Consider the following 19488-nt stretch of genomic DNA (forward strand, 5'->3'; position numbering starts at 1 on the left):
TCCGGCCCCTCCTCCCCTTCCTCCCCGCCCCTCCCCGCCCCTCCCCGCCTCCCACCGCCATCCCCAGTAGCGCGGACCCCAATGCCCGCTTGCGTGTCTGCGACGTCTGCGGCGCATTCCTGTCCATCACCGACAATGACAAGCGACTCGCCGATCATTTTGGCGGGAAACTGCACCTGGGCTACGTCCTTTTGCGGGAGAAACTGAAGGAGATCCAGGAGCGGAGAATGAAGCAGGGAAGGAGGGAGGGAGGGAGGGAGGGAGGGAGGGAGGGCAGGAGAGGGCGGAGTTTGAGCCGCGAGCGGGAGCGGGAACGTCGGTCGGGCCGGAGTCGAAGCAGGAGCCGGAGCCGGGGTCGAGGACGGGAGCGGGGGGGGGGGGAGGGAGGGATTACGGAAGGGAGTTTGGGAAAGACCGGGACCGTTATGGCGGGCGCGACGAGCACTATGGCCGGGGAAGGGAGAGGAGAAGCCGGAGCCGGAGTCGGAGCAGGGAGCGAGGAGGGAGGAGGTACTGAGAAGCGGGAAAACGGAGGGGGAAGTGGTATGGTGTGCCTGTCGGATGGCCTCTAGGGAACATAGGGAGCCTGGATGTGCTGTGAACATGGGCTACGGAGGCGGGGACGGAGGGGCGAGGGGTGAAAGAAAGACTTGCAGGCAATGTATGCTACGATTAAGGCAATGCGCGTTAATATCTTTCATTTCTTGCGGTGTTCGTCTCCCCTCCTTTCTACTGTTCGCCCGCCCGCCCTCCCTCCTTCCCTCCCTCCCTCTCTACTCCATCCCCGCGATCGCCCGGAGCAAGTCCACGTGCCCCGCCCCCAAGGGCACCGTCTCCTTCTCCCGCACGCTCCGACACAGGACCGCGACCTCCTCCATGCCCAAAAAGTCGGTCAGGAACAAGAGCAGGTGGAAGTCGCTCATCAAGTCGATGAAACGCCACCCCGCCTTCCCGGCCTCCCCCAGCTGGGCCGCCATGGCGGCGGCACTCGGAAGCTCGTCCAAGCGGTTGGCCTTGGGGAAGCGGTGGGTGAGAAGGCTGCTCTCCGCGCTCCCCACGGGCACGTTGACCAGGAAAAAATTCACATCCACCGTGGGCGCGGGTTTTCCCTCCACAATGGCGGTGAAGGATTCGTTGACGAGCATGGCCCCGGGCTCCGGCCCCGGCTCGATCGCGCCTTCGGCCACCATCTCCATGCACTGGAGGCTTACCTGGAAGGCGTCGAAATGCGCCACCGTCGCTACTTCCTCCTTCCCGCCCTCCTTCCCGTCCTCGCCCCCTGCCTTCTCCACCGGGGCCAGGGAGACCCGCACCGTCACGAACGGCGTCTCCTTCACCCCGTCTGCCGCCTCCAATTGGCCCATGGCAGCCTGCATCACCTCCAAGCCCGAGAAGACGAAGCCTTCCTCCCGGGGAGGGTGCGCAAAGATCCATCCGACTCGGACCAGGCCCAAGGCGGCGGCCAAGGCCTCCACTTTCTCGGCCCGAGGGTCTTCCAACAGCTCGAAGCCTTCGTGCGTGCCTGGATAGCCGGGGCAGGGGAAAGGAGAAGGAGAGCGGTGAGGGCCATGCTCGTGCGGAGAGGAGGCTTCTTCATTGGGGCTACTCCCCCCCGCCCCGCCGCTCGGGGTGCCTTACTTTCTTGAGGTGGTTCGTACAACACTTCCACCTTCGCCTCCTTCGCTTCGGTGAACTGGCCATAGAGGTAGCCCATGCGGCACTGGTTGAACCCCACGCGGCGCATGTAAGACTGGGGGGGGAAATGGGACAGGGAGGGGCATGCCCGTCAGTGCCCACGATGCGTGAGAAGGCTCGAGGCGCGGGCATGGAGCAAAGCGGACGCATGGGAAAGATGGGTGGAACGAAAGAGCGGGAAGGAGTGGCGGCAGAGACGGGAGGAGGGAGCGAGGGAGGGAAACAAGAAGGGGGCGGGGTAACAGCACGCTGGTAGCTCCAGGGAGGACGCAGCGGGGGGAGCAGAAAGAATGATTGGGACAAAAGAATGGCACGGGCACAAGCATACCTGAAAGTCGTTGCCGCAGATTGGTTCCATGATGGCTTTAGTGCACCATGGGGTCTCGTTCTTTTGAGCCTTGATCTTGTACTCGAATTGAGCGTCAAGCTCCACAAAATCAGTGAGTGTCCAATGCATTTTCATGCTACGCAAGGACATCATCCCCGGTCGAAAACCTTTCACACGCGACGCCTCCAAATGTGTCTTATTCACAATACTTCCATCGGCTGCAATTTTCTTCCCAGCCTCATGCGCACAATCCTCCTCTCGGATGGCCAAATGCACCAGATCGCCATGCTGCAAATTGAACGATTTCACCGTCTGTTCGTCGTCCATCACCCGCTTCCCTGCCGGATCAAGGCTAAAAATCTGGGAAGGGTGTGGAGAGACGCCATGCTCCGATAAAATGCGGCTGCGGAGTGCCTTTATTGTCGTACCTGGCTCCACGCCTTCCACACGCCATGTGCCCATTTTGCTTCGCACGCGCAGGAGCATGCCGCCTGCGGTTCAAAAATCCGGAGAACGATAGAGCCTGTACAATTTCGTCCCTGTGCATCCATGAACGTGATGGTTATGTATGTCTCAGCATGCAATTAGCAAGGAAGGCTTTTACACCGTCAGGGCAGAGGTCGGCTGTTGCCCCCGTCGCAGCTTCCTCGTTTTTTCTTGGCGATACCATCAAATGTAAAAAATCCCAGCGCGAGACGAGGTCTGACCGTCCTTTTGGAGTCAATGGCCTCGAGACGCTCCAAATGCTTTACATGCCCGTGTATTGCGTGCAAAGAAGGGCATGACAGCGGGTATGGGCTATGAAGAGCCTTTCTTTGACTGGAAGAAGACGCCAACTCAATTGCTGCAATTATCATATCGACCGATGCATTGATCAGTGCTCGAAATAACTTTTTCACTGATGGCTGCGTTGATGCAAGACTTATTATCCCTTGTACCTCGAATGATTAGCTAGTAAAAATTAAGAAGAATTGTTGGGCTCACGAAGATGGCTCTTCCCTTCTCAATTGTGCATGCATCCGAAACAGCACTGCAGACGCCTATGATACTATCTCCCTGACCTGACGAGCGAGCCGGCCAAAGAGGACACCCATCCGCGCAAAGCGTCAGAGGTGGGGTTAAATTGTCGGAGAGCCTCGAGTGCATCATGAGACTCAAAGCTCATGCACATCGGGGCTCCAACCACGGGCGTGGCCTGCGAATGAAAATGGTGGCCCAAAAATGGTCTATTAAAAAATCGACCTCCATGCCTCACTTGCCGGCGAGTAAGAAGACACAGGAGAATCGAGGAGCGGGGGAAGGAAGCAGAAGAAGAAGGAGAGAACGAAGGCGACGACACAAAATGCGAGAACAGGTTGAGCGGTTGATGATGGTGCCCGGCGGCATGGGCGGGGACGGAAGTCTGAGCAAGGCGCAGCACGACACGAGGCAACCACTACAACGGTTGGCTGCACGCACAGCTTTTAAATTGTCTGTGCAGCATCCTGCTGCGTCCCTGGCAGTTATCGAGGGTCCAGTGGAAAAAGTGCGGGGGCAACAGGCCGGCCCCAGGCAGGAACCGAGGGAGAAGTGAAGGGAGGGATCGAAGCAGGGGTAGGGGACCTAGGCCTTGCGATTGAGACAAACACGGCGGGGGGCTGGGAGACTGGTCAGAACGAAGCTTGCCGCCTTTCCCGCACGTTGGCGCACGTCCATCGGGCCCCACGGCCCAGCAACCGCCCGTGCCCCAACCTCCCCCTTGGCTTCGTCTTCCCTTCCTCTCTCCCTCCCTCCCCCTCCCCCTCCCCCTCCCCGCCCTCCCACCACCAAGGCCGAGAGCCGCGTGCCCAACAATTTCCCGCGACAGGCGCGGCTCACTCGGATGACCTCTCTTCGTCGCTGAGCACGGCCAGTCTCGACTGCCAGAGCAACCCCCTCCCCTGCGGCGATGGCCCCAGTGACCCTGACAGCAACAGCCCACGCTCCCATGACAGAGACGCCACCCACTCCGCTCCACCCGTCGTTAAGGCCTCCGACGCTCTCCCTCCTAGCCTCGACGGCAGCAGCCACCCTCCCCCCTCCAGGAACGGCCTTCTCCCCCCCCCCATCCCGTCCCCACCCCCGCCTCCCTATTCCCTTCGAACGCGCCGCCGGCACCTCCCGGCCCCTCGCCCAGAGGCCCCACATCCACGATCCCCTCGGCCTATATCCATCGAGGGGACACCGGCTGTCTTCGCCTCGCCTCTGGCCCATTTGGAAGCCGACGCCCCGGCCGGTCGGACCACGCGGCCTTCGGGGACAGAGGCACCCACAAACACCGCCACCATGCCCTTGTCTCCCGCCGACACCAATGGCAGCCAGCATAGTAGCAGCACCCGTGGCTCAACGCCCCCCGCCCTTCCCCCTTCCCTCCCCCCTGGCACCAGGAGCCGCACCCGAGCACTGGCCCTCCCCCTCCCCTCCCCCCCTCCCACGACCGAGACCCTCGCCCACCTCCTTCTCACGGCCGCCTCTCAACGGCCCCTGCGCAAAGCCTTACCAGGCCTCTACGACGCACTGCGCCTCCCCGCCCTCTTCCTCCGGGTATTGCGGGGGCTCCAGGCCGCAGCCTCCCCGGTGCAGGGCCACGCCCAGGCCTACATGGTGGCGGCGGCCTTGCTGCCCGTCCGGATGGAGATAGACCGCGTGGTGAACGAGGTGGGGGCAACGGGGGGGGAGGAGGGAAGGGGTAGGCGGGGCGGGAGGAGAGGTGGGGGTGAGGTGAGGGGAGAGGCCTGGAGGGTGGATAGGCCCGCCGGGTGCTCCTCCTCTTGCGCCTCCGAGAAACCGCGACGAAACAAAGCACCAGGCGACAATGCTTCTGGAAAGTATCGCCTAAAACACCCAACAAATTCCTCTCAAGTATCGTTGTCTCTTGCTTTGAATCGAAAAACGGGCATTTAAATGCCATTTGTGCGTGTGCCTGTTTACAAGTCCCTCGCTCCCCCCCCTCACTTCCCCTCTCCTTGCTTCTATCTGTACTCCCTATCCGCCTGCTCCGCCTGCACCCGTCGGACTTCCTGTTGGAAGCGAGCCTTGAGCCCTGTAAATTCTTGGTTGAGATCGGAGAGGGCGTTCTCCAGGGCCTGGACCCGCGCGGGGACCATGGAAAGGAGGTGGGTGGGACGCAGGAAAGAGAAAAAAAGAAAGAGGGGAAGGGAAAGAGATGCGTTGGGAGGCAGGAGGCCAGGGGCCAGACAACCGGGGCCCGCAGGAAGCGTCCGTCTTGCTCACCAGGCACCCCTAAGCCGTCCTGCCTCCCGTCCGTCCACCTTCTTCCCCCCAAGTCCTCCCTCACTCCCTCATTCCCTACCTGCATGGGCGTAGAGAGCGCCCTGTCCAGGGTCTGTACTCGCAGCTCGATCTTATGGATCAAGGGATGCGGGTGAATGTACCCCGCGAACTTCACCTGTTTGTCCCTCAGAAGCTGCATCCGGATCAGGTTTCCCATCGTGTGGTCCTCCTTGTTAATGACAAGGGTGCCTGAGTTCGCCATTTTTTCATTCGCGCTGTCTTTCCATTCGCACCTGAAAGCAAGGAGACAGGGAGGCGTACATGACTTCCTCGGCGTGGAGTACTTATTGAACCGGCGCCGCATTCCACTCCCTTCGCTCAGTGCGACACATACATGCTTTACATTAAATTGATGAAAAACTCTATCCAAGATAGCTACGACCCCCCCACGTACTTCTTTTCGCCCTCGGACAAGCGGTAGGAGTCAGCTCTGTACAAGGCGTGTATGTTTGTGAGTGGTGCATCGGCGGTGAGTGTCGCAAATTCGTAATGACGCCGCGCAACATGAGGGAATAGAAAGGTATACGTAGACTAGGGTCCAATAACTACGTGCCACAGGCCATTCAATGCGCTGTTGCGGGTCCTCTAAACACCACGATGTCCGTCCTCCATCGAACACGGGGTAAGACCTCGCTTTCCAGTTCGCGTACCGTTTGGGCTCATTCATGCTGTAACACTGGTTGTATTCTCAAGGCCTGGATGGTGGAGAAAGCGCTTTGGAATGCTGCAGGAGCCTCTCTACCCCAAGGTGGTGAGAACCAGACTAACGCTGCTACTCACTAGGAGCTGTAGTTGCCAAGAAGGAAAAGGATGGACGTGAAGAAAAAAGCAACCCTAATTAGCCTGGTCAACTTTGCATGTCGAACAGATTGTGACGGTATTCAGGGAAATGACATTGCAAATGCTGATGTGTTTATTAAAAATTCCGGTCGTCCCCCCAAACGGCCTCTGGCTGTCATGGTGTGTCGCTTCTTTCGAAGGGACATTTGCACGGTGGCTGCGCCCGCGTGCTTTTTTGTCTTTCTAGACCGCGTCGAACCACCCTTTACCCACATGGTGCTCTCACTTTTCATTTTTTTCCTTCTTGTAATGTACAACAGGTGTTAAGGCTTTGCTTCATTTTTGAGGACTGCGTTGCATTTTGCCGTGGCTTCCGAGAACAAGGAGCAGATACCTTCTTTCTTCTTCATCACACCACAAAATTGCGACGTGGCGTCCCACAAGCCATGGCGCGATCTTTGCACGCCTTGTTTTTCCTCGCTGTTGTTTCCTCCATATTCAATAGCATCGTGTGCGTCTCCGCCTTCGTCCCTCCTTTGTCCCCTTTGTCTTATACACGTCGCGAGCACCATGGCCTGGTTGATTCGTCATTCCTCGTCGACCCCATCACAGGTACGACCAGAGAGACGATTAAAGCATGTCCTATACTTGCTTTCTCTGTTGCCTTTTCCCTTTTGAATTTCTGAGAAGATGGCTTAAGACAGCGGGCACCTATTTTCGGACGGGGCAGGAAGGCCATGACGTAGCAGGAACGGAGGACCTTCTCAGGAGTTTGTTCGCATATGATATCCATTAATTCAGGACATGAAGACATGATAAATGCTATATGTGCGTATCTGGACCCCTCAATGGTCATGTATGTGTTCCGGTCTCTCGAATGCGCTAATAGTAGGCCGGTCATGTATGTTTTCCGGTCTCTCGAATGCGCTAATAGTAGGCCTGACTTACTCCTCTCCGTCATCCCCTCCGTCTCGTGCCCCTAGCTCCCCAGAACTGGCCCCATGCGCCGCAGCTATCTCGTCTACACAGCTCATCGAGCAGCAACAGCCAATCGGACGAAAAGAATAAACGCTCGAAACGTCGACGGCGCAAGCAAGGGGGCGCCTCCTCTCCCTCCTCCCCCTCGGCGTTACCAAGCCCGTCTTCCTACGATGCGAGCCTGGAGGAGCTGATCGTAGACGAACGCAAGTCCGCACTGCCTCGTCTTGAGGACTTGAAAATGCTCAAAAGTGGGAAAGCTGTAGGGCCTGACACGGGCAGTACGGGCGGAAAGCCCGGTATCCTGATGCCGCGAGAGCTGGAAGAAATGAAGCAGAAAGAAAAGGCAAAACAGGCGACTAAAGGCGCACCAGCATATTTTGATACAATGACGAAGGTCACATGGGCTGCGATCGCCCTGCTAATATTGGCGGAGGTGGTGGCGCAAGTGATCCCTAAAGCCTCCACAGTCACCCCGGGGGGGTAAGGAGGAAGCTGCCTGACCAAGGCATTTGAAAAGGCGAAGTAAATACGCAGACCAGAAGAATTAATGACCGACACACCCAAAAATGGCAGACAGGTAGAAAAAGGCATTTTTCCCTCCCTTTTTACCCAATAACTTTGCGTGTAATGATGTATGCGATTGCGCCGCGATCCGAGCTGTTAATTCTTCCCCTGCGGAGGGTTCAACCCGTTGCCTCCACCACCCACGACCATGGTCAGTCCGTTTTTGACTTCACCTTCTCTTCGAAGTACTCACGTTTTCACCTACGTGGATGAACACGTATCCACGTATAAAAGAGCAGATTGACGCCAAAAGTGCGGTTTTTCCCGTATCATCTGCCCCCTCGCTCGTTTTGCTGCTTTATCGACAACGGGGGCTGTTTGAGACGGCGTTATCAAAAGCTACAGCGGCGGTATCACCAGGTGCGAGTTGCCAGACATTTTTTATTGAATCTCTTGCCAAAGCTATTCAATAGTTTGGCAGCATACTTCAATTTGCTATTGAATGCTGACAGTCCAGATTTCTCCTCCTTCTTATCTATCTCATCCTCCACGCCGCACATCTCCTTGACAGGCGCCCCTATGGTCAAGTTCATTTTCTTGTCCATTTCCCTGGCCCTTTTCCTCCACCATCACGCATATGTCGATGCTCGACATAATTTTCATCGGTTCGTTGAACAACGTGACCGTTCCGCCGGTTTCCTCGGTATACACCGGCAAATTTTAAGGGGTGCAGGTCGCCCGTCTTCATTTCCAGTCTCTCTTCCCACCATGTCGCCAACATCGACTCCGTCCACGCCCCTCTCTACCTATTACCTCTCCCCCTCGCCAACTTCCTCCAAATTCTGCCCTTCCTCTTGTGGCGTCGGCTTGTTTCATGCTCTGAGACACCTCCCCCAGCCCACGCGCATTTCCTTCCCCCTCTGGGCAACCGCCGCGGAGCTGGCGGGAGACCTGACGGCAGATAAGGCGGCTGAGAATGTGGTCATAGTAGGATCAGGCCCTGCAGGGTACACCGCCGCAATTTATTGCGCTCGAGCAAATTTAAAACCCGTGATCTTCGAGGGCGCGTCCTCCACCGGGGGACAATTGATGGCCACCACGGACGTGGAGAATTTCCCGGGCTTTCCGGACGGGATATTGGGACCAGACTTGATGATGAATATGAGGTAACGGGGGGCTTCGGTGTCCAGGGAGGGCGAAGGCGGGCTGGTGGAGCGTGGAGCAGCGGTGGGGGAAGGATGGGTGAAGGAGAAGCTGGAGGAAAGGAGGGAGGAAGGGAGGGAGAGGGGGAGGGAGGAAGGGAGAGAGGGAGGGAGGGAGGAAGGGAGAGAGGGAGGGAGGGAGAAGAGAATCGAACCCAGGACCTCTTTTTTGCTCCCGCCGTAATCCCTGCTTATTCACCGCTCGATTGCCCTTTCTGGACAGGAAACAAGCGGCCAGATGGGGGCGGAGCTGGAGAGTGACGACGTGGTAAGCGTGGACCTGTCTTCTCGCCCTTTTTCCGTGACGGGGCGAACGGACGGTGCGTGACGGCGCATTCCGTCATTATCGCCACGGGGGCCGTGGCCAAACGCCTCCGGCTCCCGAACGAGGAGAGGTATTGGTCAAAGGGGATCACGGCGTGCGCCATCTGCGACGGCGCCGCCCCCATGTTCAGCGGAGAACCCCTGGCTGTGGTGGGGGGGGGAGACAGCGCGGCCGAAGAGGCGGTGTACCTGACCAAGTACTCGCCGGAGATCCATCTTTTGGTCCGAGGGGAGAGCATGCGGGCGTCCCGGGCCCTCCAGGACCGGGTGTTGGCGAACAGGAAGATCTTGGTGCATTACAACACGCGCGTCGTGGACGTGTCGGGCGACGACCCGGAGGTGCCCTTCCTGAAGAGCCCCGTGACCGCGGTGCAAGTGGCCACGACGGAGGGGAAGACAGAGGTAATGAAGAGCCTGGCGGTCCGTGGTTTGTTCTACGCCATCGGACACGACCCGAACACGGCCTTGTTCGCGCAATTTTTGGATGTGGACGAGAAAGGCTACGTTCGTGTGGCCCCCGGAACACCCACCACCTCTTTGTCCGGCGTCTTTGCGGCAGGCGACGTTCAGGACCCGCACTGGCGCCAGGCCGTGACCGCAGCGGGCTCAGGCTGCATGGCTGCCCTGGCAGCCGAGAGGTATCTGTCGGGGGAAGGGCTGCTAAGGGAAGTGCACCAGCCTAAGGACGACGTGGAGAGGAAAAAGGGGGCAGGAGACAGGGGCGGGGAGAAGGCGGTCCAAGAGCCGAGAGAAAAGCAGACAGAGGCCACTGCCATACCAAGCGACAGCAACAGTGGGAGTGGGAGTAGAGGTGGGAGTGGCACCGGCATGCGCAGCCTCGCGGCTGCCGCCGAAGACGACGCCACCGACACATACCACAAGGGAGAGGCGGCCTTGCAGTCCCTCCTGGCCTCGAGCGGCAAGCCTATCCTGATCATGTTCATGAGCAAGACTTGCGGGCCCTGCCGGATCCTGAAGCCGATTCTTGGCCGGGTGTTGAAGGTGCGTGGGCCTCGGACGACCCGGTCGGGCCCTGCGGCCTCAGATCGTGGGCTCAGGCATGCTCTCGGTGCCCGCTTCCGGTCTTGTCCTCTCCGGCCATACCCGCGCAATGCTCGGCTTTCTTGTCCGATTATTCTTTCAGCCAGATTTCCCCCTGGTACCCGTCCCATCTTCTCTCTCCCTCGACATTTCCGCCTCGTTTTGTGCCCCCATATCTCTCCTGCTTGCGAGGTCAATTCTTCCCCCTCTCGTGGCGCAGACCGTGCTCACCTCCTCCGTTGCCTACCCATCTTCCCACAGGAATATGAAGGGCGGGTTCATTTTGTAGAAATCGACATCGAGGAACATCCAGACCTGACGTTGCAGTCCTCCGTGGCCGGGACCCCGACCGTGCAGCTGGTCAATCTGAAGAATCGGGCCGAGGGGGAGGAAGTGGTGACTCTGAGGGGGGTGAAGAAGGGGAGCGAGTACAAGGCGCAGATCGAAGAGGCGCTGGGGGGGCATGAGTGAGCACGAGGTAAATGACAACGATGAAATAGGTAACAGGGTCGAATGGAAATACAACGGAACGAGAAAGGCAAGGGGAGGAAAAAATCGTGGTTCAGTCGCTGCGACGGCGCAGACGGCGGCCCTGTGTAGATGAGGCCATCTTGATGCAGACTACTCAAATGCGTACAAGTTAGCGAACGATTTTAGCGTTACACACGAAAAGCCTGATTTACTTAAGAATTCCAACGTAAGACTGATCTATTGCAAGGCTCCTTTCATAGGCGAGCCCGTTTGAAAGTCAAAAAAGGATGCGAAATTACCAACACCGAGAACAATCATGCTGTGTAATTTATTTCAGCTTTCCGGCGCGATATTTGTTCAGTTCCCATCTCAGCCTTTTGAATTTACATGGCTTAGCAACAAAGCAAAGATGTGCATTTTGGAATGTATCGATACATGAATTTGCCCCTTCAGCATGAGACAAATATGAGCTACGTTGAGGGAATTGGGCATACTTCACGCCCGAGCTCGACAGGCATGCAGATAGCCGCCATCGCGTTACCTCCTTTGTCTTCGTATAATCCGCTTAGAAATAATTATTCCTGTGTTTATGAATAGCTCATAAAGATGCATACCTATTAGCGGTTTCAGTACGGTAGAGGACGCGGTGCTTAGTTTGCCTCGATTGCTTTCGTATTGCGTACCCCCCGCGTATGCCCCCGAAGGAAAACTTCAAGTGACGAATACCGCCGTGGCACCACAACTCTCACCTCCCATCCACGCAACTTATACGTTCATCATCTAGTACCTAATCACCATGGAGGATGTAAAGCGTGCTTATGATCTTTTGAAGCTTCTCATTGCTGTTTCGGGGCTAGCAGTCATGGTAAGTGATTGAACGTGTAGTTATACATGAAGGACTGCACCTCCGTTCTACATGGCGAGATAGAAATTGATTCACCCAAGTGTATATCCATACATTCTTTTAGAATTATTTCCTGATAAAAAAGTGTTTGAAGTGCTTACGACTTTGTGTCTATTTCTCGGCGCTGCATCATTCGCTGATATTCAGTGTTTCTGATGATCCCATTTCCCTCCCTACGGTGCCTCCCTTTTGTTTCACTTGCTTTCTTTCGCTCTCTTTTTCTCTTTCTGTATTCTCTCGCTTTCGCTGTTGTGCCCCATCACATGGCCGTGACGATCTGTAACCCTATACCTCACATATCTATACCCGTCTAATGCTTACACGTCGGGCTCTACTTCTACAGCGTGATTCTATCTACTACCAGTGGCTCCGGGGCCATTTTTTCCTGCCTATAGTTGGTTTTGCCGCAATGGTTCTACGCATTAAAAGCGCCTTCGCACCCGCATTCTCTGAAGTCCACAATTTTAACTCTTCAACGGTCCACACGATCGCGCTTCCACCCTCCCTCCTTTCTCGCCTCCTGTTTATCCTCTCCCCTAGCCCCCTTGGGCCCCAGTACACCCCCTACCTCACCCTTTTCCACGACATCCTCGCTCTACTGATCTTGTACAACACCATTCAGGCTGTCCGCCACCTCCGTCGTCTCCAATGGCACACACTGAACTCGCGTGTAAAAGGTGTCGTCTTTAACGCCATACGGCAGGCGGGGCCCGTGCGAAGAAAACTGGAGGCAGAGACGCGTGCTCTGGAGGCCTCCCTGGAGCGTTCGCTGAGGCCCCCAGGCTGGAACAAGGGCAGTTACACGGGGGGAGGGAGGCGTTCCCTGCCCACGGAAGGGCTGGCGGCCGAGGCTCTCCTCCGGGAGATGGAGGGCTTCGTGGCCAAAGAGGAGAGGAAGTGGAAGGACGGGTGGGTGTCCGGGGCGGTCTATGGGGGAGAGGAGGCAGTGGGGAACTTGATGGGCCGCGCGGTTGCCTTGTACGCCTTGGCAAACCCCCTGCACCCCGACCTGTGGCCGAGCGTGATGAAGTTCGAGAGCGAGGTGTGCGGGATGGTCTGCCGGCTCGTGGACGGGGGGGACCCGGACGTGGTGGGGTGTTTGACGTCAGGCGGGACGGAATCGATCCTCTTGGCCGTCAAGGCGAGCCGAGACCGGGCCTGGGCGGAGAAGGGGGTCGGAAAGGCGGAGGGGGAGATTGTCGCCTGCGTCTCTGCCCACGCGGCGGTGCACAAAGCCGCGGACCTGATGGGATTGCGCCTCATCCTCGTGCCCATGGACCAGACCACCTACCAACTAGACCTGAGCGCCATGGAGGCTGCGATCACCGCCTCCACCGTCCTGCTCTACGCGAGTGCGCCCACATTTGCTCAGGGCGCGATCGACGACGTTGCCGGAGTCTCCCGCCTGGGCGGGAAGTACGGGGTCAGCGTGCACGTGGACTGTTGCCTGGGGGGGTTCATCCTTCCCTTTGCCCGCCGCGCCGGTTTTTCCGACCTCCCCACCGTCGATTTTGCACTGCCCGGAGTCACCTCCATGAGCATCGACACCCATAAGTACGGCTACGCGGCCAAAGGCACCTCGGTGCTCTGTTACCGGAGCAAGGCCGTGCGTCGCTACCAGTACTTCTGCTTCCCGTCCTGGACAGGGGGTCTGTACGTGACACCAACCCTGGCAGGATCGCGCCCTGGGGCTTTGAGTGCCGCCTGTTGGGCAGCCCTGATGCATGTGGGGGAATCTGGATACATAGAGCGGGCTGGAGCGGTCTTGCGCACCGCCAGAAGGATCGCGCAGGGTGTGCGGGAAGGAATCCCAGGCATCCGCTTGTTGGGCACGGCCCCGGCGATGATCGTTTGCGTGGGAGGAACGAATGGCTTGGATATCTACGGTGTCGGTGACCGCATGAGTAAAAAGGGATGGAATCTGAACAGTTTGCAGTCTCCACCCGGGCTGCATCTCTGCTGCACTCTGCGGCACGTGGGGCGGGAGGAAAGCTTCATACAGGACTTGAGAGAGGCAGCTGGCGAGGCTCTTGAAGAGATAAGAGAGGGAAAGACGGAGAAAGATAAGGGCTCGATAAAGGGGAATGCGGCCATTTACGGCATGGCGGCCACTTTGCCGGCTGGTCCCGTGAATGAAATGCTGGGAACATACACAGACTGCGTGTTGAAATCGTGAGAATGAGCTCTGGGCCCCACCTATCGATGGATGTAGGAGGGGGCAATGAACGGAGCAGGATTGCGTGGGCAGCTATAAATTCGGAGCGTATATACCCAAAGATCTTCCCAGAGGAGCGGAAGTCACGCATAGCTCGTAGGGGGCTCTACGGGGCTGGCAAGGTGGTGCGGATGGAGAGGGCTGATTAAGGATGTGTAGAGCTTCGATGGAATCGTTGTGCGTTTGCATTGAGTTCCGATTTCATATTTGTGACCTGAGCACCCGATTTCAGGAAATTAATTTGCGACGCATGCTTCTTGCCTGCGATCTTTTCCCGCTTTGCTTTATTTTTCCTCAGGCCCGCCCTTTGAGCCAGCCTGATTATTACTAGCTCGTCATGAAAATTATCTCGTGAATGCCTCCTACCGCCTAAATATTGAGGTATGAGGGGGGGGGCGCTTCCTACCTCTGATCTACCTCTCCCCAAAAGTCTTCGTATTCCCTACCCTGGATCTTCAGGCCCATGCTTAATGCTTTTGTCCGACAATGCCCCACAGGATGCGATAGGAGAAACTCAATCTTATTTGAATATATCTTCATGCCCTATTTGCGGGAATGAATGATCGAAGGAGAGCTTAATGTACAGGGAGACAAAGTAGTTGGTCGGCCAGGAGGCGCCTTGTCTTTCTATACAATCATTGCGGGCGCCTTGGGGCTTCTTCGGCCCCCACAACGTGATTCGCTTCCGTTCACTTTCCATAAGCTTTCTTGAAAACTTCTCATTTGGCGCTTTTTACAGACTCATATACTCCACGCGACCCATCCATTTACCCACCGGTCCCCGTGCTCCGTGGCTCTACTAATCCATCGCTTCTCCTGTCCGGCGCCCGCTCCGCCTACGCGCCTCACCATCTCTTGACCCATCCTGGACAAGTATACCCTTTGAATTGCCTTCCTGTTGCCCCCTCCCTGGCCGCTTTTCGTCCTCCTCTGGCGACAAGCGGCGGTCCAGCCAGGCGAAAATGTCCCGATAGACCGTCTCGATGTTCTCCTCCAGCTCGCCGCTTAAGAGAGAGTGCCACATACCCTCGTACAGTTTAAGCTCTTTCTCTCGACTCCCAGACTTGGCATGAAACACCTGCAGGTAGCGTCCGGGGAAAGGTAGAGATCGAGAGAGGAAAGGACAGGAACCCTGAGCATGCTTGGCAAGGCCCGTCTCCCGCACGCAGGGAGCGCTTCCTCTTGCTCACCTTGACGGTCTCCGGGCACGTCACCACGTCGGAATCCCCTTGGAGGAGGAGGTAGGGGTGTTGCACCTCGGAGGCACGTTGGGTCACAAGCTCTGTGGCCTCCAGGAGCTGGCAGGGGGAAGGAAATTAGGGGAGGGATAAGGAGGGCAACATACGTCAAGCTGGGCCAGCCAGGGACTCATCCAAGACACACAAAATCGACGCGCGACTTTCAACACCTTCTAGAAGCTTCCATTTGTCTCACCTGGAGCGCGGTCCCCAGCCTGGGCTTGAGCCTGTAGCCGTAGGGAGCTTTCTGTGCCATGGCCAGAACTTCCGCACGTCGGAACGCTTTGCTCAAGAGGTCCTTGGTAGGGGTCACGGGCAGTGTGGGCAAGAAAGGCGCGAGATGACGGAGGAAGGTGACCATAGCCTTGGGGGGTTTCATGCGAGGAGAAACCTCCAGCATGGGCGCAAGCATTATGGCGCCTTGGAAGTAATTCGTCTGTTCCAACCCGTCCCGGAGCAGGAGCTGGACCACCACGTTCCCGCCCATCGACTCCCCGAGGAGGAAAGTGGGCAGCCCGGCGTAAGCGGAGTTGGATCGTATGTCTCGCGTGAACCACTGCCAATAGTCTTCCACAAGGGCAGCAAAAGAAGGCACGTAGGCATGTAATCCGTCACTCCGCCCATGCCCTTCAGGATCCATCCCTACCACCGCAAAGCCCTGCTGAGCCAAGCGAATGGACCGTGTCATGGGCAGAAAGGTGTTAGAGTCCGCAAACCCACAACACTGCACGACCAGGGCTCGTGGCTTGTCACCGACGTGCTGAGGCCACCATTCGCACGTATGCAGCAGCATGCCCCGGGAGTTAAGGATGTATTTCTCTTTACAAACAATGTGCTCCGGTATCGCGCACGGTGCTACATAAGGAATTTTGCGGCGGTCCTCTCCATAGTCCCTGACATGCAGAGTGGCAGGAGAAGCGTGGGGGGGAAAGAGCATGCGAAACAATAACCAAGACAGCCACGAGATGACTATCGCGTAGATCACCAGTCCCAGGAGTGCCGGAGTGTCCAGAACCATGGTGGAATTTTCCACCCGCTTTCTCTGCCTTCAGCGGTGCAAATCTATCCAGAAATGTGTAAGAAGAGAATTTCAGTTTACGTGCCTAAGAAATCGGTCCGGATGGGGGGCTGAAAGAGGGAGTTCACGTCGTTAAAAGCCACTCTTTGCCATCATCATCGGCTTGCTCACGTATATGATCAATTTCGGCAGTCTTTGATCGAAAGTGACACCATGCATATGATTTGTCAAACTAACATAGTGGTACGACCTGCGATCGCAGGGAGCGAGCTCATATCGTGCAGGGCACTTCAAGAAGCAGGTAGTGCCAAAAAGTATAGCACCAACAAATGCTTGAAAAAATCTCCCTTTAAGCTATGAATAGAGCGAGATCCATATGTCATACCAGTGGATCCTAAAAATAGATGAGAGTATTCACACGAGTCTGCTCCCGCAGCATCGCACAAAGTGAAGCAGACGCGCTCCTCTCTCCACCTCATACTATTGGTACGTGTCATCGGTTTGTTGATCCTTTATATCGAGCTCGTGCCGGAGCGAACAACAAAGCAGTTTTAATGATGCAAAACAGATTGTCGACGTATCTTACAACGGAGTCAGTCAAAAGCATCGATCACAGCCTAGCAAGTATAGATCGTAGCCGAGCAAGCATCGATTTTTAGTTCCATAAAACCAAGCAAATAGCAAATTTGATAAGATATCCCTCGACCACAGGCAAGCAAGCATCGATACTTTATCCCGCAAAATCGATCACAACAGCGATAACAGCAAAGCAAATATCGTCCTTTGTAATCATCGTTATGGTCGTCCTTCCATTCGATCTGCCTGGAGTACAGATCGGTCTGTCATTCCATCTTTCACGAGCCTCTATTTTATTCTTTGCTTCGTTACTCTGTGTGTCTCCTTTTGCTTCACGCTTATCATTTGTTAGTGCTGGTGCTGTCGAAACATTTGCATACGTATTCAAGAGCCCCGCTGGGATATGATTCAAAAGAACTGGCACGTCGGCTTCGAGGGATTCCAGGGAGAAGCTTGCCTTTACGCTATCTCGAACGACTGCAAATCGCTTCTAGAGGTGTGTAAAATATAAATGATTCATTGGGGCCGTCCTTCCCGCCTCTCCCTGTCCTTCCTCCCTCTTGCCCACAGCAGGCACCTGTCGTTGGGTGTTCTTTACGAAGTTTTTTGATAGTCTTAGGAAAATCGACCGCTCTTCTCTCGTCAATTTTACAAAGTTATGAGCGGGGACATGTACTACTGCTTCAGAAAGAAGTATTTCCATGTGATTGTGTAAAGACATACAATCTTTTATCCTATCTTTAGTCTGTGCGGGGAAGAACGGTGTAAGAATATAATGCATGTATGATATATCAGAAATCACCGTAAATCATTTCGGAATCAGCGCACGTCCCGATTTATAGCCCTCTAGTGTATTTCCAAGAAGGATTGCTTTGGAGAATCCGTTTTTTTCTTCATACCGGCCATACTAAAAAACCGACATAAGTTTGTTGCAGGGAAGGAGAGGGTCGAACCCAGGCTGCTGCGCATGTCATTTAATTAAACAATGGAGCTGAGGGAAACCTATTTAACATCACTGCATAAAGTTGCCTGTCTTGTAAATGTAGGTTTTGAGTGTGAAATATGGGCAGTAATCTTGCCCCAAAACAATTGCTAGCTAGCTATACTATCAGTACTAAAATTGGGAGAGCGCACAAGTAGTAGGTACTGAGTAGTGGCTATGAGTAACGGTAGCTAGCTAGCTAGCAACTCCCAGTACTATCAAAATAGGAAAATTGCACTACTAGTAGGTTCTGAGTAGCGACTAGAAAGGAGCTTCAGGACGAAAGCTCGGAAGGAGGTTCGGGACGGAGGTCCAGCAACCGTTACGAGTTCGAACGAGAAGCTCGCTCCGGGTAGCCGAAGGAAGGTAACGGCACGTTAAGTACGGGATCACGGGCCAATTTTGACCTTTTAACGTCGCAACACCGAGGTTAAGGATTATTATTCATCTTACTAGATAGATTTTCTATGATACACGGTGCCCATCTTGTACAATGTGAAGTTGATCGAAATTCAGCGGTGGCATTTATTGCGCATAAGAGACTCCTGGCCAGCCCATCTTCTGTGCGGGTGCAAGGGCGCGTACAATTTTACGAGACCTTGTCCCTATATATGTAGCGTCATTTTTTAACATCAATCAGACTCTCGTCTTTGGGCTGATTGAAGAAAGGGATGGGCCATCTTGCCGTTGGCGAGACCGCAAATCCTCGAATGCAGCCTGATGTCGGGCGTGCGAGTCGCACGCACGGTGCGACGACATGGCACGGTATCGTTGATTTTTGTAAAAGTGGCTTGTAACAGTGTGACTCGCATATCCATAAGTTGTATTCACAGAGACTTTATCTAAGTCGTAGAGGGTTTCAGGAAGTGAAACGCTCTACCACAACAACACAGTCGTAGAACATCGGGCATTGACAGTGAAAAAATTGTACGCATACACGGCCTTCTCGGTTTGCTCTTTATTTTTGGCTTCTTCTTTCATCCACTCACTGAGCCATATTCTCAATCTACCAGGCTCTGATCCGTTCCTCACTTAAATTAAAGTTTTGCATCCCAACATGAGCTTGTGAAAGGTGTTCCTACTACACAAAAGGCTGTCACACACAAACACACCCACAGGGAGCACATTAAAGTAGGGCGTTTACACCGCCCTAGAAATACAACACATATACGCCATGGCACGTCTTTTGACAACGATGTTGTCTTTCGCATGATGGCTGAAGCCAGCTTGAAAGGACATTCAGCGCATGACGGGCTTTCCCCTCTCGAAAAGAAGCATTTAGGTACCCTGGTAGTTGAAGGCAACGGTAAGCACACCGTTGCTGCAGAAGAGAGGAAGCAGAGACCCGTACCCAGGCTCATCTCGAGCGCTGTACATTGTTCCCTGATTGTCGTCATAATCATCGCCGAGTTGATAGATGTAGACAGGGGTGTCCGGAAAGCTATTCACGTAGCTGAGATAAGTTAAAAAGCCTTTCTTTTGTGTTTTCTTGGGCTGCGGGCACTAAATATTGACAAAATGGTCATCGTCGGTATCTGCGGGTGTGCTAAATTCATACACCCGGCCAGGTTTCACTCGCAAAGGCATGGCGACCGAGGCATTGAAGTCATCCCGAACGTAGGCCGCTGCGTCCATCGTCCTCATGTACCCACGTGCAGCGACCTGAGCGGTGCAGAGTCCAAGAAGGAGAAGCGTGGCGAGTGAAAGCTTGGAGATCATGACTTGACGCTTTTTGCTTTCCTGTGCAGTTGCTTCAGTGTGGGCATGAGCAGAGATGTATGTGACTTTGTGTGTGAATGTTCTGGTGAGTCGTATAGCAAGAGGTGCCGCATTCAGTTATTATCTGATTCACTGCTATTTTGTTATTCCCGATGCATAGTTCACTGTCTCGCATCCATGGTGAGTCCCTGGTATTGT

The 19488-nt window shown here is 55.3% G+C and overlaps 6 protein-coding genes across 6 annotated transcripts; 3 read left to right on the plus strand and 3 right to left on the minus strand.

Annotated features, from left to right (window-relative positions):
- Nucleotides 1–773: 773 nt before the first annotated feature.
- Nucleotides 774–2566, minus strand: NPLOC4 (nuclear protein localization 4-like protein; the record flags this gene model as incomplete). The annotated part of the gene is made up of 3 exons (XM_005855230.1): nt 2024–2566; nt 1639–1750; nt 774–1522 (listed from the first exon to the last, which is right to left on the minus strand). Exons 1-3 carry the CDS (start codon nt 2507–2509, stop codon nt 774–776), a joined length of 1347 nt encoding a protein of 448 aa, XP_005855292.1. The 5' UTR covers nt 2510–2566.
- Nucleotides 2567–5013: 2447 nt separating this feature from the next.
- On the minus strand, nt 5014–6208 carry RPB11 (DNA-directed RNA polymerase II subunit RPB11; the record flags this gene model as incomplete). Its single annotated transcript, XM_005855232.1, has 4 exons — nt 5986–6208; nt 5730–5765; nt 5355–5568; nt 5014–5127 (listed from the first exon to the last, which is right to left on the minus strand). The coding sequence occupies exons 1-4, from the start codon at nt 6000–6002 to the stop codon at nt 5014–5016; spliced, it is 381 nt and encodes a 126-aa protein (XP_005855294.1). The 5' UTR covers nt 6003–6208.
- Nucleotides 6209–6429: 221 nt separating this feature from the next.
- Nucleotides 6430–7659, plus strand: NGA_0126500 (uncharacterized protein; the record flags this gene model as incomplete). The annotated part of the gene is made up of 2 exons (XM_005855227.1): nt 6430–6727; nt 7099–7659. Coding segments are annotated over 2 exons (780 nt in total), but the record flags the coding sequence as incomplete, so codon positions are not given.
- A 237-nt stretch (nt 7660–7896) lies between these two features.
- On the plus strand, nt 7897–10947 carry TRXB (thioredoxin reductase (NADPH)). Its single transcript, XM_005855226.1, has 4 exons — nt 7897–8020; nt 8172–8766; nt 9026–10128; nt 10429–10947. Exons 3-4 carry the CDS (start codon nt 9250–9252, stop codon nt 10636–10638), a joined length of 1089 nt encoding a protein of 362 aa, XP_005855288.1. The 5' UTR covers nt 7897–8020; nt 8172–8766; nt 9026–9249; the 3' UTR covers nt 10639–10947.
- Nucleotides 10948–11951: 1004 nt separating this feature from the next.
- On the plus strand, nt 11952–13718 carry NGA_0126200 (sphinganine-1-phosphate aldolase; the record flags this gene model as incomplete). Its single annotated transcript, XM_005855224.1, has 1 exon — nt 11952–13718. One exon carries the CDS (start codon nt 11952–11954, stop codon nt 13716–13718), a length of 1767 nt encoding a protein of 588 aa, XP_005855286.1.
- Nucleotides 13719–14301: 583 nt separating this feature from the next.
- NGA_0126900 (esterase lipase thioesterase family protein) lies at nt 14302–16061 on the minus strand. Its single transcript, XM_005855231.1, has 3 exons — nt 15192–16061; nt 14948–15055; nt 14302–14835 (listed from the first exon to the last, which is right to left on the minus strand). Exons 1-3 carry the CDS (start codon nt 16011–16013, stop codon nt 14557–14559), a joined length of 1209 nt encoding a protein of 402 aa, XP_005855293.1. The 5' UTR covers nt 16014–16061; the 3' UTR covers nt 14302–14556.
- Between the last annotated feature and the right edge of the window lie 3427 nt (nt 16062–19488).

The sequence above is a fragment of the Nannochloropsis gaditana genome, assembly GCF_000240725.1.
Source record: "Nannochloropsis gaditana CCMP526 unplaced genomic scaffold scaffold254, whole genome shotgun sequence".
Classification (NCBI taxonomy): Eukaryota; class Eustigmatophyceae; order Eustigmatales; family Monodopsidaceae; genus Microchloropsis; species Microchloropsis gaditana.